A 17,282-nucleotide genomic window follows, 5' to 3' on the forward strand; every position below is an offset into this window, starting at 1 on the left:
GTAGCAGCTCAAAGATTTTTCTCTGGCCAGTGTGGGATTTTACTGCAAATATAATTGTTGCTGCCAGCACACATAAACCAAATATATCATGTCTGCCATTTAGCACTGCATGTGGTTTGTGGAAGCCTCAGGAGAAGAGCTTGTGCTTGTGTAGCGTTTGTAGTTTCAGACTTCCTTTACTTTTAATGATGGTGTTATTTAACCTATTGCAGTTACTGGGGTGGGGGGGAGATGAGAAGAAGGTTAAAGAGAGATTTTATAGTTGGATGCGTTTTTACTACTGAACCAGGCTGAGAGATATCATTAAAATGCCAAAGATGCCTGATGAATTGGCTTTATTTGTGTTCCTTTGGCAACTTTGAATTAATTGAATGTAAGACTAACTTTTAGAATATAAATTGGTTGCAGATGTTTAAAATTGTCCTTTCTTACACAAGGAAAGCTTTCTTTCAGTTTTTTTATCTTGGGGAGGGGAAAACACAAAATAAGTGCAAAATTAAAAAGCTGCACGGGAGTAGGTCAAATGGACTCTACTTTTTTATTGCACACTGAACGTATTGTCTGGTAAAGGAAAAGAAGAACCACTGAAGCTAATTCAGATTTTAATAGATGTTGATACAAACTTAATTCCTTTTAGACTTTAAAGCTTCATAAACACAAATGTAACATTCTGGATTGTCTAATACCTAGTTGTAGAGTAGTGTAACTTACAGAATGTCAAATTCAGCAAAGTGCTCAAATGGAAAAGTTTTATACCAGATGGTGGTTTTTCCCCTGTAAGCATTACTGGAGTGGTAATAGGTGCTAGGTGTTGCCTCGATACTTCTAATACTGTCACAAGAAACTGCTTTTACAAGTGTGTTATTCAAGCCAGTTACCCTCTCTTCTTTTTGTTGCTGTTAAAGACACAAACTTGCTGAAGAGTTAGGTAGTAATGGCTTTAAGCATCTGAATTTATTTTGCTAGCAAAAAAAGAAAAGGGGGGGGGTTCTTGCAGCTGATGCTTCTGCCTCAGTGTAATTTCTGCACAACAGCAGTAAGGCAAGCTCTGTTTGTGAGGCTTAAAAGGTCACCGTTGGGTACAAAAGTTCACCAGTAAGGAACTTGGGACACAGGAAAAACTGAGTCTGATTTGACTGACTCATGTCATGTATTTTTCCCCTCCATAATTGCATTGGATATCATACTGTGCTAATGAAAGAACATTTTGCAGTTCTCAGTTCTACTCTTAAGACACAAAAATATGCACATAGGCAAACGAAGTGGGACATACCGCCCTTTCAAAGAAATCATGCCTTTCTTGCTTCTGTTTAGTCAGACAGAGGCTTTATTCTTTCCCTTTTCAGAAGCAGCATTTCAGTGCTCAGAGATTTGACTTGTTCTGGTGACTAGAGCGGAGTTGCAGTACATAAACCATTTGTTGGGCTTGTAACAACATTCAAGGCCAGCTTGCATTCAGTTAAGTTTTGAAATCCTATTTTAAACATCTTGATTGTGTGGTTTTTGCAATTATGTTGACAGGCAAAGATTAAATAAAGAGATTAGTAAATATTAAAGACTGCCCAGAGGTGAATGCAACTTCAGCAGTGTAACATACTGCTTAGGAACTGGAGATGGGGTTTTTTATTGCTGGCTTTTTTTTTTTCCCCCTCATGTTACTCTTCAGACACTCATTGCAGTACTTGCATAATTTCTAAATCACTGTAGAGCATATTACATTTGCGGGCTAGCTTTTGTCTGATCTCCAAGAAATTACTTGAGTGCTAATTGCTATTCTGGTTTGTGGCAAAGCCATGAAATGTTTATACCTTAACGCTGATATTAAAGAGCTTGCCCACTTAATTAGCTGGTGGTGGCCAGATCTTTAAGTATGTGGCCCTACCTCCAAATACCCCCCATAAACTTTGGGGCAGGTACTAGCGCTCATGGAATTGGTTTTGAGTGGTTATAGAAGGTTTTGGGGGCTTCTTTTGTTTGGGGTTTTTTTGGTTTTTTAAGAAGCTGTCCAGTTTTATCTCTGAAGTAGACTTCAGTATAATATTTTTAATTACCTTCTTGTTTGACTATTAAGGGAAGTTGTACTCTTGGCCCTTTAAGGATATTCCTGTGTACTCTTGGTGCTCTAAAGGCTGTGGCTTGTATGTGGTAAACCAGGGTTTGTTTATGACCTACTGGCAAGAGCAGCAAACTGGAAATCAAACCCTGTGTTATGTTTGGGCTTTGGCTGTGGGATGTTAATCTCTGCTTTCTTTTTTTTTTTTTTTTTTTTTTTGAAAGATACAGGTGGTCTGACTGGAGTGGCAAGAGGGGTTAATAAAATGCTCTGGGATCCTTCAGGTGCACTCTTGATTCTTTGGAAAACTTTTTTGGTTAGTTCATTAGACTAGTCTGTGTCTGAAATAAAATCTTTCCTTTGATAGTATTACTGCAAATCCGGTGGTCTTGCCCGTGTTTGTTTTTAAAATAACATTCCTTTTGAGGAATTTTATCTAGCAAACATGCAAAATTGGAAGTGAGCCACAATGACTTCCTGTAATTGTTGCGGGTTACAAAGCTGTATTTAAATGAAGTGTTAAGCTACTTAAAGCATTAACAGATGACAGACTTTAAATCCTAAAAGCAATAGGGTGATGGCAACTACTAGTTAGAAATAACTTCTTGGAAGCTTAAGAATTGAAAATGGTTAAATTCTTATATTAACAAGACTTCTGTCACCTGGCTAAAAGCAGGGTGCTTAATGTTCTTAAGTATAAAAATCAGTTTTCTCATTCAGTTTTACATATCTGTCATAAGTACACTTGAGCACTATACTGCTGCTGCTTGCCCTGCTTAAAAGGTTCAGCAGTGGGCAGGACATGAAATTCTGGCAGGGGTTTTTAATTTTGTAAGAAATGGAAAGCAACATTTCCACAGGACGAACGTGTAAACTGTGCTTATAAGTCTGCGTGCTATCCCTGAAGACACTGCTTTCTGAATGTTTGTGTATATTACTAATCTAGTTTCCCTCTCCAGTACAGTCAGGAGCCTTTCTTGAACTGTAGTTCCAGTATCCAGTAAATCCAGTTCCTGGATGCCTGGTGCTGGCTCAGAAATGCGGCCACGTTGCGCAAAGCACAAATCCAGTTCAAGGGTTAGGGTCCGGTTTGGATTTGTTCAAACAGTAATGAAGGGGCAACTTTGTCTTGGCAAACTTTCTGCTGGATCAGGTATCGTTTGTTGATCCTCGTCCAGCATAATGCTGTCAAAAGGTGGTGGTCATCCTGTAGCGTGTGCTCTGGTCAGCTTGACAGAAATGTAATTGTACAGTCATGCGTCATCTGGATCGTGTGTACTGTCGGATGTTAGTGCACCGGGATGCTCTGAGGAACTAGGAGTTGCAGACTGTCCTCTAAAATGTGGAGAGGGTCTTGGAGAAGTTAGACTGCGTCCTTCTGAACAGTCATCCTGGACTGTAGTCAGTAGCTTCATCAGAGGGAATTTTTAAGTGCTGCTACTGAAGAAGCGCCAAGCAGTACTGTAATTTTATTTCTGCTTGCACTGAGACAGTTGCACTAGCATGGGACTAACTAATACCATGATGATTTACTGGGGAAAAACTGGCTGCAGCTTTTTAGATGATGCTTTGGATTTTATAGCTTGTAATGGATCCACATCTCATTATGGACTTCAGCTTGGCATCTGAATCTGCTGATGAGGCAGAGGTGAGAGCTTTGCATTAAAGAGTAAGTTAGGCATTTTGGGATGAATGAGTGGGTAGGTGTATATGTGCAGCTGACATATAGGCTTCTAAAGAAACGCCTGCAAGTGGTGTTCCTTGTTACTACAGCATCAAGGCACAACTAGAGGAGAGAGAAGCCTATTGCTTATAAAATAAACTGGCTTAGCTTGATAAGGATTAGTATGAAAGGAGCTGGAGTGAACAGCGAGAGGTATTGCCAAAACTGACTTAAGATTTAGAAATGTCTGAGTATTTTAGCTTGATGCTGTTTCTCCAGTGTCTCATCATACTAAGGTCGGGGATTCTCCTCCCTTTGCCCAAGTGTGCTGCTCTTATTTGTAAATAGTTTTTTTACTGGAGGAAGCATTGTTTTAAAACATGATTTTTAAATATTTGTTAACTTGTCCAGAACCAGATTCTGTGTGCACATAATAAATGGTTTATACACACTGCTCTATCTCAGACTTGCTTATTTCTGGAGAAGCTCTGTGTAAAGGGGGAGGATTATTGCTGATCACAGATTACGCTATATATAAACCCTGTACTGCAGATCTTGGGAAAGAGAGTGTTTGTGTGGTGTATGTATATCCCCTCTGCTAGTCAACATTATATTGACTTGAGAAAAAACATAGCCAGAGGTAGGGGGAAGCAGTTGTTTTTAAGTAGTTGAAATTAATTGTTATCAAGTATATATTCAAAATGCTAATCAAGCTGTAAACTCACTTTTTAAAAAGAAAACTGGTGATATCTTTTTAAAACTGCAAGAACGTGAAAACCTCAGGCAGTACTTTTGTGACTGTAGCAAAGAAAGTCAGGGTCACGGATGTCCCATGCTTACTTTTCTATTGGTTTGTATTTCACCCTAGAAAACCAGCAGACCTTCAAAATTTGGCTCCAGGCACTCATCCGCCCTTCATAACTTACAATGGTGAAGTGAAAACAGATGTGAATAAGATTGAAGAGTTCCTGGAAGATGTTTTGGCTCCACCCAAGTAGGTGTTAAAATGATAATTTGTCACCTTAGGTTAGATGGAGTGTTCTCAAAGGGGGTTTCTGCACTAACTAAGATGTTATTGACGTGACATCAATAAACTGAGGATGAGACATTGAAAATAGCTTGGAGTTCTTGCTTGTTGTACCTTTCTTCCCTCCAGCTCCCTCATCTTTATATTAAAAACATAAAAATGTTTTATTTTAAAGATTATTTTTAAATTGTCCTTTGCACAATCCTGTCATTCTTCCTGATTTTTCCTTTTGGTGATTGGGCCAGGCCATTCTGATGATGTGTCCAAATAATGTAAATGAAGATAAGCTTGGTATACAAAACTTAGTCTTGACTCTGTAATAAACTATTGAGGGAATCTGTTTTAAGGAGATGAGTGGTCTCCTTTTGGAGACTTGTATTTGCAGTCATTCTTCTAGAAGTAAGGTGTTATTTAAGTCTTCAAGAATTTGTAATTTCTTGTTCTCACCAGGAATATCAGTGAACTTTGTATTTAATGTTAAATTATTTTCATTATTCCTTCCAGCTTTCTATAAGCAGATGGACAGTTGATAATTGTATAGTGTCAGTGATTACTAAATGCAACTTAAAAATTATTTTTTTAAAAATTAATTCCTTCATACCAGGTGTAAGATGAGTCCTGGAGATTGATTATTTAGTATTTGGAAATTATGGTGGAAATTACTGAACACTTTTAAAAATAATTAGATTACACAGCACAAATACGAGAAATGTGTTCAAGTTTTCTCTAAACTGTTGGCTTTCTTCTCCCTCAACTGGCAGGCAGTGGTAAAATGCAGACACTGCCTTTAGCAGACTGAGCTGTTTTGTCTTTTTAGTGTGGCAAGACTTTACTTTTTTGTTAAAAGATTTGGAGTCCATCTTATTCTGGGACAGCTGATATTAATTTAAATGAAAAAAATAAAAAATGTCCAGTGAGCAGAGAATGGGCAAGAGTATTTAATTTGTTAGCTGTTCGATCCCTAACTATATTCTCGTTTACAGAACTGTGACCTGCCCCCTTGGCAGCACTGCTGTGTGAGGGAGCTTGCTCTGGTGACCCTGGGCTGTGTCAGACATTCTGTGCTTGAAACAAATGCCCAATTCAGAAAGCAGAGATATGTGCTTTGGTATTCCTCTGAAAAGTGATTAAAAATGTTGGGTTTAAAAATCTTAACTTAAATGGAAGTGTGTGGTATTGCACTTAAGCAAATCCTCCACATTAATCTGAAAGTGGATAAATTGGGAAATGTACATGATGTAGAATCTTTTTTTTTTTTGTTTTTTAAAAGGGCCATTTTGTGCTAGTTAATATATGATGAGCATCATTCTGCTAAATGTGCTGTAGATCTACTCCTTTCTACTTTTTAGGTACCTAAAACTTTCACCAAAGCATCCAGAATCAAACACTGCTGGAATGGATATATTTGCCAAATTTTCTGCATTTATCAAAAATTCTAGACCAGAAGCTAATGAAGGTAGGTTCCTTGGGGGCCGGTAGCTGTGCACACATCATTTCATTGTCTTGTGTTTTGCAGAGCAGCTTTATTGTGAAGTGTCTCACTGACAAATTTTGCTGCATGTTGATGGACACTTGAGTCTCATGAATTAAAACCTGTGGTTTAAAGTTAGTGGTCAGAGACAGATTTCAACACTTCCAAAGAGAATTTCAATTAGACAGTGTTCAATTAGCACTTACAGTAGGGTATGCGTGGTTTGTAAATATCCGTGGCATTGAAACTTCTCTACACAACAGTCATTCCAAACTCTTGAACTCAGTAGAAATGATTTTAAACTCCAGAACCACATTTTGTGTGGAGTGTCTGTCACGCCCCACTGGATGAGTTTCCATGTGTTTGCTGTGAGGCCTTTCTGCATCCTTGATTATTTGACCTTTCTAGGATGGAGGGCTCCCATTCAGAGGTCTGAGTTAAGCTTAGTTTGTCACTTTATTTAAAGGATTAAGACCTTTCTGTGTGGAGAGAAGATGAGAGATAAATAAGAGAAAGAATGCACAATTAGACCTTTAAATAGTTTAGTACAAATCTTTTGTCCTCAATGTTCTTGGAGGTAAAACTTGAGTCAGGGAATCAGAATGTCTTTCTGCTGTCTTTCAAATGGAGAGATGCAAAATACTTACAAACAGCTGAGAAATACTTTTCCATTCTGTGGGGCGTGCTGCCCTCTGCTGCTGTGTTCAACACACCTCCTCGGCGGTCTGTTGTGGCTGTTAGCTGAGCATGTGACATTAAACAGATTACATTTAAATGAATATAATAGCTTAATTCTAATTAGTGTAAGCTAGTTAGGAGTAGTCTTAAGAAACTGACATAAGCCACTTTTTAAACCAAAAATAAACATTTGTGTACAGTTCTATTTTAAATTAGTGCAAACTACTAATAAATATAATAAACCAGCTTTTAAATAACCTGCATCTGTGTGATATTTAAAGGGATTCTAGTTCAGTTTCAGTGTTACAAGTGACCACGAAGGCAGCTCCCAGCAGGAGTGTTGCCATAAAAATTGAACGAGGGTTAAAAATCTTCCAGCATATGTTCTGTTCTGGGTAGTACAGTGATGTGGATTATGTTTTTTCAGATCTGCTACTAATACCAATATTCTAACTGATAATTTGCTTTGAAATTTGTGTGCTGTGGTTTGGCTTTCTTTTTTGTTCTTAAAACTGTTCCTTCTGTAGCCTTAGAACGTGGCCTCTTGAAAACCCTCCAGAAACTGGATGAGTATCTGAACTCTCCTCTTCCTGATGAGATAGATGAAAATAGCATGGAGGATATTATGGTTTCTACTCGCAAGTTTTTGGATGGCAATGAGATGACATTAGCAGACTGCAACCTGCTACCCAAACTACACATTGTCAAGGTAAAGGACTTGTATGTTATGTGATATTGAAGGACAAAACGCTTACGGTTTATGACATTCTGGAGTCCAACTCATTTCAACCATGTGTAAGCTCCCATGTAAGTTTAACTACAGTATTAACAGTACATGAAATTGCGTAAGATTTATGTAATTCACAAGGGCTTTAGGGACAGAACAGTTGAAATCAGCGGAGGTGTGAACCAGTAGACAAGCTGGGTGGCAGGTGATGAAGTGGCACAAAACACTGACCCATGTGGTCACAGGAAGTTGCAAGGCTTAAAAGAATGAGGTGGAAGAAGGAAAATGAACATCATGTAACCAGTAAATTTTTGAAATGGATGTCTTCTCACATCTGTAGAGAAAACTGCTCTAAGCAACAAAGTAAATGAGACAATGTTTAATGCAAGGATTGTATTAAAAAAAAAAAAAAGTCTGAAGTCTAGAAAGAGGTAGCCTTGGATAACTACAGGAGTGAGGATGTGCCTATACATCAAATATATATATATTAAACCGTCGTGGTTTGATTTCTTTTCACTGTCTCCGGTGATCTTTGTCAGTTTTGTACTGCAGATGGAGCCACAGATTAAGTTTCTGCCTGGGTGCAGAAGTATTTACTTTGAGGACAGTAGTACAAACCAAGCGAGGCAGTATGCTGCCAGGTCCAGGCACATCCCAGAGGGGCAGGTTCTACAGACTGTAGAAGTGACTCTGTGTTGGCCGGATAGCTTAACAAGAGAGTGACAAGGGATGCGAGCGTGGCTTACGTTGAACGATGTAAATTCATAATCTAATTCTTTTGTTCTAGGTGGTGGCCAAAAAATACCGCAACTTTGAGATTCCCAAGGAAATGACAGGGATTTGGAGATACCTGACGAATGCTTACAGCAGAGATGAATTCACCAATACCTGTCCTGGAGACAAAGAAATTGAAATAGCTTACAGTGATGTAGCCAAGAGACTCACTAAGTAAACAGCACTTGCAAAAGAAATGACTTCTTGCATATTCCATAACAATGCTTCTAACAGACTGCTCTTTTCATATAAGATAGCAATTTTTTTTTGCATGAACTTGCAGTTATTCAAAGTTATGGTGGATAGACCAGGTACAGTAATTACCTAAAGTTTGCAGACTTAATTATAGGCTTGTTTTTCCTTACCTCCTTTCACAGCAAGTTTGAATATCATTAATGCAGTTATGTTAATATTGCACTGGGGTAACTAGATTCTTTCAGTACAAAGGGTTATCTTGCCCCTATTACTTTTCTTTGCGAACATTTGGTCCCTGTCTACGAATTGGTTTAGGATACTGTCTTGCTATATGGTACAAGGAATATTTATGTATTTTGGAATTTATTGCTTTTACAGAAGATCTACACACAGTTGTCGTATCTGTCACATGTTGAACTGTACCTGCTTGTCTATCCTACTTACATCTATATGTAAGGGAACTTATTATCCAAAAGAGCCATTTGCAGAATATTTGGCAACAATTTTTTTTAAAAAATATTCTCTTGGATTTGAAATCACAGTAACGGTTGAGAATGAACTCAGATGTGAAACTTGGATTTGAATGACCTCAGACATCAGGGAAGTTTGAATCTAGCCTTGAGCGCTGTAGCAGGAAGCTCGCAGTTCAGAGTTAGTATTTAGTTGTGTCTTCAAGAGCTTGACGAGATCAAAAAAAACCTTTTTTTTTTTTTTTTTTTTAAATTGGCAACAACCTACACTTGTCCCAAATTCTGAGTTGCAGCAAACAAATAATTGTCAGGATGCTCTTTACCATCGTGAAACCAGAAGAATTGGATGCTTGCCATCTGTTCACCTTAAAAATCGCAAGTGGCTTTCTTTTTGGTAGTTAAGAGCCTTTATTTTGTATAGGTCTTTCTGGTGATATTTACTTACAAAATCTGTGCTCTCGTAAAAAAAGTACATGTAAACATTAGTGTCCTAGTTGATAAATAGCTACTGAATATGGTGAATAGCAGTGCAATGATTAGTGATGCAAGACTGACACTGATAGTTGTTGAAGTGGGAGTCTTTTGGGGAACTTTTTTAAGCTATTTCTTTCCTGAAGAAAGCTAAAGTGACCTTTAACATTTGCCTTAAATTATAGTATGCATTTTTTCCTGAAAGGAAATCTATTAATTACTCTCGTAAAGAAATGGTGTGTGAAATCCCATCCTTTACATTAAATTTATCCTAATTGCTTGTCTGTGCACCAGGACTGCAATTTTGCATGATCATAATCATTGCACTACTATACATAATGTTTTTACAGCAACACTGAGGAATAGCACTACAATTTTTTTAAAAGCAATTTTCAAATATTTCTAAACCAGGGAATAGTTTTCTTGTTTAAAATTAATGACTTTGATGCATGAAGTAAACCGCTAGGTTATTTTTAAAAGACCATCATAAACAACTCCAAAGAATGCTAGACTTATATACCTATTTTTTTTGTAAAGATACTTTTCTATTTAACTGATTTTAGAAGCTGGAAAGTGCTATTCCTGATAGGTTGTTCTTGGAATATTTAACATTCTGCAATAACATGGAAATGCTCACATAAACACTTTTATATACTAATTTTTTTGGTAAGCACTGGCTTTATGAAAACCAGCCTGACTTTTCTAAGCATCCTGCTTTTGCTACTTTATATACCCATGAAGTTAGTTTGACATAGAAGCAGTAGAGTAAAAAAATCCATATTTGTATACATGGCTTGTGGTGCCTTGTCTTGCCTTCCTAGAGCTAGAATTCCAATATAAAGGCAGTTAGCAATCCTGTTACATGTCTTTCGAAGACAACCATAGATACACTTAGACCCTATTATGATTTATTACAGAGGTGTTTAGGGACAGAAAGAAAATTCTGCAGAGCGACCTGGTTAGGAAAAACTTAACTGTAGCCTTTTAATAATTACTGTATTCTAATATCACATTCTCATCCTGAATAAAGTTTCTCAGCCATAATAATCCTCTGTAGGGATTCAGTCTTTGCTACAACGTGACGTCTAGAAAAAGGAATGACTTCCTTTTTTGTTAGAGATCAACATTTTTAATGACACAGGGTAAAAACCCAACAACCCTCATTGGTTTGGTGCTCTTTGCCATCGTATAGTTAACCTTTAAAAACAAAAGTATAGGAAGCAATGTGATTGTGGGCATAGCTTTGTTAAATTTTTAACTCTGCTTTATAACCTAGATCAGGATGGCCCTTGGAAGTTGTCTGAGGTTGTAGCAATTGGGCCATGCTCCTTCTTTTAAAAGCAAATTAGCCAATGCGTGCACACTTCAGTACACCAGGCAACTACATGCATAAGAGCATGAAAACACTTTCATGCAGTTTTCTAGTGCATGCTGCCTGCATATCAATGCACACAAATACTTCACTTGTTAAAATACCAGGCTTCTTGTCTTTTATAGATAATATATTCTCTCTTCTTTTTAGGCAATCTTCAAACAATTGTGATACATTATATTCAGCATTAAGTATTTTAATGATTGGGTCTGAAAGCTTGTAAACAAAGTTAAAGCTCTTGCTGTAACTAATGGATTTCTTATCTCAGTACAATGGAGTATTGAGCGTCGGAGCCTTTCCCTTATAGGTATAATTCAAATGAGGACCAGGTTAGCAATTTCTAAGGCGGTTACCGTATGATAGCTGTTAACTGTCCTGTGTGAAAGGAGTTGGTATCTTTTAGGCTTCCTATTTTGTTGTGTTGTGGCAGGAGCTGGCCAGGCTCTTGCTGGCTTCAGCAGAGGCCAGGAGTCTAATGGAGAGCCAGCAGCTTTCACCTCTGGAGGTGATCCATTCAGAAGAGCAGAGTGTAGCTAGGGTGGTGTGTAAAAGGCTTAACGTCTGGTGTGGGTAGAGCACTTTCATCTGGCCCCAATCACCAGCGCTACATTAATTAAAAAAGCCCTTTCATAACTATGTAAATTCTTGACTTCTGTCAACTTGTTTACAATCTGATCTTTGAATGCATTTTTAATTTCATCAAACAGCAATTAATCTACCCCCTGTTTAAATTTAAAATGATGCTTCTAGCCCCTTCTACAATTTAAAAACAGCAGTTACCCTTTCAAGTAGGCATTCCAGTTTGCAAGTTGGTTGCATGTATTAGCATGCTGAATAACTTACTTTATTCTCAAGCTGAAATATGCTTAAATTCCCATTAAAACAGGTGACTTATGTATTTCCTGAACATAAAGGGAAAATCCATCATCTTCACCCTGGTTTTGTGTGGGAGAACAGATAATAGTATACGCATGATTTTTTTTTTTTTTCCCCCCTTTAACAAAGCTTTCCTTCTTGAAGAGATCCTTATGTGTAAGAGCTGCCTGTTGAACAGGAGGCATGTGAACTTCTGAAATGATTTCATGCGCTCCAGAGCTTTCCTGTCCATCCACTGTTCACTGCTGGTTTGCGTAAATGTCCCACACGGACAGTCACAGCCATGTAGCTCGTACGTTTGCATTTTCCCATAAAATTGATGTTTTTTCCGCAATGGGCATGTCTAAACTGATTGAGAGTTGCAGTTCCATGATAAGAAGAGAGATGTAATCAAGTTTTTATGCTAAAGTAGCAAATTAGCATTTCGTATCAAAGGAACACAGACATGAATAAATTGAAGATGCTTGAGCCAAACCCACTGATGCCTATCTCAATGTAGAACAAAAAGTGGCGAAGTACAGTCAACTTTTTTTTTTTTTACTCTTTGCCACTCAGAGTACTATCTGAGCACATCCAATTAATATTTTTTAGACGAAGGCTTTATCCCAAGTGAAAAATATTTAATCTGCCTCAAAACTTGTGCCACCAACTATTACATTTTGTTTCTGGAGGGAGTGGGAGGGATGGGAGAATAGTGGAGCAGAACAGGATATCAAGACTCCCAAGACAGGACATCAAGAATTGGAGCATTGTTTGTAGAAATACTTGAAGAGTTGATACAATTTATTGTAGTTTGCTTATGTCTTTCACTCTTTGGAACATCTTTTACAGATATACCAGTATACTGCTGGCAGCTATTGTTAAAAATAAAATTATATTTTCACTACCAAGCAGATCTTTCTCTTATTTCTGAAGGCTACAGTTCTCACATGTGTAAGCTACAACTTGAATGTGGTGTGCTACACTACCGAAAAAAACTTTGTAGTAATTATATTCGCAATTTTTGACGACCTGGTTTCTTTTCAGTGGTGGTGAGATTTAGGGCAGAATGAGTTGTTTCTAACATTATAACTAGCTGTTGTGCCCCTTAACAAAGTTAAGAACTTGCTTAAAATTAAGAATGAGTTGAGAAATAATGACTTCTCCTACAGAAATTATGAAAAGGTTTTTTTTTTTCCTTCCAGATTTTAAGTGGAAACTCTTAAGAACATAAATTTTGGTGGCTTGCTTTTCTGTGGAATACTAGGTTTTCATAGCTAAACTGTGAAAATTAATTAAAAATACATAAAAAAATTTCTCATGTTTGGTTCAACTTGTTCACACCTACATAATCCACTAAATAGCCATTTCAAGAGTTGAGACTGAATTGATCCTGTCTACACAATTCATCAGTTTCAGACTCAGTGCTCTTATTCTGAGTTTCAGCCGTGTCTCCTTACTGTCTTTTGCTTTCAAATCTGTCTCAACTAGCTACGGTAAACACCATACACCCTTGCTTTTGCTTTGAGTATGTTAACTAGGTACTAGGTCTTCAGAGCAAAGACCACCAGCCACTAGTGGAAGTTTTCTTCAAAACTTCCTAAGCTTTATCACATCAATCTCTTGTCTGTCTTATGAGTGTTTGAGGTGTATCTGGGGGTTGCTTTTTGTTTTTGAAAGGAAATTTGTGGAATCCAGAAGACATTCCTGGAGCCTGTAATCTGGAGTCTGAGCATCTGCAGGAAAGTGACAGACGTGCTTGTAGTAGTAGCAAATCCAGCAATTAAACCCTTGGTAGGATTACATACTTGTATCACTATATTCCTTGTACTGATGGCAAGGTTTGTGATCAGAGGTGAGTTTTACGGTGAGATTTGCAAAACTTGAGTTTGGTCACGTACTTCCATGAAAAGTAACAGAGTGGACCAGAAGGTAATGCAACACCCTCCTCGTGTGAAGAGCACACCCAAAGAGAAGAGCATTGAGCTGGGAAGGTGATGCTCGTCCTGCATGTCAAAGGCAATAGTCTTAGGATGTGCCATAAGTGTTTTGTGTAATTAGGATTTTCTGCAAGAGCTGCTTTTGACTAGCTAATAACCCTTCTATTTTTTGCTAGATTTTGTTTTTAAGATACTTCAGGTGACTGCCCTGGTGTGGAAGGTTCCTCCTGGATGTCCTAGCAAGGAACAGCTGGATTTTGGTTTCAGTGAAAGCTGTGGAGCCCACTCCCAAACAGTTCCATGTAGCTGCTGACCGCGAGCAATGGAAAGAATTTCAGAGCTTGAGGGGAGCTAGGTGAGGCTGAATGTTTCATACTTGTTTCTGACTGCTGCCTTCTCCCTGTTCTCAGGGACAGCTCTGATCCAAATAATTTTGAACTTGGCTTGAACCCAGGATTCCTAGCTCTGGCTTACCTCTCCAACAATGTTGCCATGTTCCCAAGGAAAACTAGTCTACAGATTTGTAATGAACTCCAGTGGTTTAGGATCTGGACTCCCTAAGCTGTGATAAGTAGTAATTGTGGAAGCAGATAGTATCTGTTCACTTCATCATAAGGACCGAGAGCAGCAGTGGCTGAGAACTGACTATTGTGAAGCGTGTCACCCTTCTCTCTGTCCTGTCCACCCCCCCAACATGAACATTCTTTAGCTAGACCCCAGTTCTATTTAAGTGATTGTTTTCTGTCCGTTTGTACTCTGCCCTGTTCTAAGGGAGCCTAACAATGTACTGGAATTGCCGCCAGTCTCTGGTACCAAGGCAGGGAGAGATCTAGTGATCTTGGAGCACTGGTTCACCTTGAGATGTGTTTTTAATGGCACTAGCCTTGAAGTATTGGCACCTGGCTTGGAAATACCACGTTCGATACTCATCAGCTTATTTTTGTGATGTTTCACTAAGAAGTTCCTAGAAATTAACTAGCATTTTGTTAGCAGTGTTCCATTTTTTACAGTTGCACACATTTCAGAAGGTTGATCTGATTTTCTTGGTTCATTCCTTTAGCAGTTAGCATGCTTTATCAGAGCTCTGTATTTTTTTTTAATTGCAAACAGGCTAAAACATACTATTTGCTAAAAGCTTCACTGTGCTGTGGAAATTCCAGAAACAATTTTCTAATTACTTCCTCAACTCAATTTTCTTATAAACAGCAGCAAAATATAGTAGCTAAAAGGTTGAGGAGACCCTGCAAGTATCTCTGTTCTGTTGAGTACTTGCTGGTGTAGGAATAAACCAATTTGTCAGAGGGTAGTCTGGATCTTTATGGAAGGAAGAAGAAACCTGGACAAACCTTTGTATTCAGTGGGATGGAAAAGGAACTCATTTGACGTGGTTGCCTGAGGGCTTTTGGACACTCATTACAATGAAAGCTGAGTATGAGCTGAATGTCTGAACATTTTTGTTGTCTCTGAAAGTCTCCAGGAGAAAGGGTGGATGGAGTGACTCATTAATCAAGAATATGTTTAACTCTAGTGGTTCCCAAACTCCTCTCAGTGGATCACAGGTGGTCCAGGAGGCCAAGGAGAGCCTTGGATGGGCTTACATGAAGCAGGGGATAGTGTTTACAGGGTGAATGGTCCATGAGAAGTTGACTGGCCTTTAATCACAAACATTTAGGAACCGCTGCTCAAGGGCTTTACTTTCTTCACTGAATTGGTTCTGCAAAAGCAAGATTCACCTTGAACTGGTGAATAGTTCACACCCAAATGCTTGGTTTTGTGGTGGTCTCCTGAAGTCAGTAGGCATAGTGGTGAGACTTAAAGTGGCTTAATATCTAATGAAAAAAATGCAGCAACACTGGCAATAACAAAGCTCTTTAGTCTGGGTTAATATTTTTCCAAGACTGCCAAAAGTGCGTGGTGGCTGAGCAATTTGGGGTCGTGATCACAGTGTTCAAAAGTAACCAGAGATCGGGGGAGGTAAATTAGTCAAGTGTCATGAGATAATTTCTGAAAAGTAATAAACTTAAGGCAACTTAAAGAGTCTGGCTTTTAACTGTGTGTGAGACCTGAAAAGTCTGGAGGTAAGCAACCCTTCTTCCTGCAGATCCTAGTGTACTTGGTCTTGCTAAATTTCTGATGAGCTCTCAAAGCTGATGCTGGATGCTTTCCAGAGCTGGAAAAAGAGAACTCATGATTCTTTGACTTGAGAGAAGAACTGCTGTGTTCTTACCACCGGACAGAGAGATGAAAACAGTTGCTAAACAAAGATCAAACATGTGAACTTTATAAATAAACAAACAAAATTGGTGCTAAGGGATGTCTCAACTCCCTTTGCCTACGGCAAAGGGCTTGGCAGGACCTAGGAGAATGACTTTGTCAGTTTGCACATGGAATTCTTATTTTAGAGAGTCTGATTAAAGCGATACTGCTTCTCTTAATGGGTTTGAAGGTTATGCTGGTTAAAAATGGCTTTCGGTGTCCATGCATCGGTTGAATGCAGGGTAGAGGAGAAAGCATTTACGATGCTGAACTCTAGATGTAGAACATGGCAAAATTTTAAATTACGTGCGATTTTAAAAAGCTGATTGTGAGAAGCTACTGTTAATAGTAAACCACTCAAAGGCAGCAGGTTTGATAGTGTGCTGAAGGGGGAGCTTAGTCAACTGCTAGAGGCGCCTGGAAGGCAGAGCTTAGTGAGGGGGTTCTCTGGTCTGACGTGCATTTCAAGCCTCCTGTTCTAGTTCTTCCCATTAGGAAGATGGGACTGTGGGTCACATAAATGGCTTTGCTGCAGTCTTTGCTGCGTGATGCACGGCTGCAGCTGGCTCCTGTTTTTAACACAGAGCAGCCTGCTCCAGCCTCCTGGCGAGGCAGGCAGGTGGAGTCAGCCCAGTGCCCGGTAGCTACGAGCACAGCCTTCTCCCAGAGACCCAGCTGCTCTGTATATGTCATGCTGTATGTGCACAGCTTTCCAAGAAGAACTTAAACTCCTGGACACTGCCTTTAAACAAAAAAGCAGTGGAGCTGGGCCCTGTGGACGGCCGTCAAGTCAAGCTATTACTCTGTAGCTGGACAATCATTGGAGGTTGTTTCTGGGGTGAAGTTCTTGTTGGGAAGAGTATAGAGGAAGACGGGTGGTCTAGGCAATAGTTCCCTGGACTTAACTCTAGGCTGTGAGTTCATTTCTTGTCTGTTTTGGGCAAGCTGTTTCCATTTGTAGTGTCTCAGTTTTGATTTCTTAAAAGGGGAGGAATTTCCTTTAAAAGATTTTGGAAGTGTGTTCCATCTAGGTACCAACGAAGAAAGTTAAAGATGAAAGTATCATGGAGAATCATCTCCCTTTGAGATCTAAATGAAGACCCTCTGGAGAGCAGAGCTCAGCCTAAGCACGTGTGTAGCTCCAGACAAGTCATGGCACTGCTGTACCTTGCCTGGTGTCAGGAGGCTCGTGGGGTGAAGAGGGGAGCTGAGGTTGCTGCAGCAGAGAGGGGTGCTTGAGGACAAGGGTATGTGCCCTAAGGAAATTGGCTTTTATTAGTTCTGCTGGTCGCAATGACTTCTGTTTATCTGCTTTGCTGGCTCACTGGGA

General features: G+C 39.0%; 1 protein-coding gene across 1 annotated transcript in view; it reads left to right on the forward strand.

The window, feature by feature from the left end:
* Positions 1-12,667, forward strand: part of CLIC4 (chloride intracellular channel 4) — a 33,936-nt gene extending 21,269 nt beyond the window's left edge. Inside the window, exons 3-6 of the mRNA XM_075774037.1 lie at positions 4,585-4,710; positions 6,093-6,199; positions 7,420-7,601; positions 8,407-12,667. Coding sequence (XP_075630152.1) covers positions 4,585-4,710; positions 6,093-6,199; positions 7,420-7,601; positions 8,407-8,571 — 580 coding nt within the window. The 3' untranslated portion in view covers positions 8,572-12,667. The remainder of the gene's footprint in view (positions 1-4,584; positions 4,711-6,092; positions 6,200-7,419; positions 7,602-8,406) is intronic.
* Positions 12,668-17,282: the final 4,615 nt, after the last annotated feature.

Source organism: Balearica regulorum, chromosome 22 (assembly GCF_011004875.1).
Source record: "Balearica regulorum gibbericeps isolate bBalReg1 chromosome 22, bBalReg1.pri, whole genome shotgun sequence".
In the NCBI taxonomy this organism is placed as follows: Eukaryota; Metazoa; Chordata; class Aves; order Gruiformes; family Gruidae; genus Balearica; species Balearica regulorum.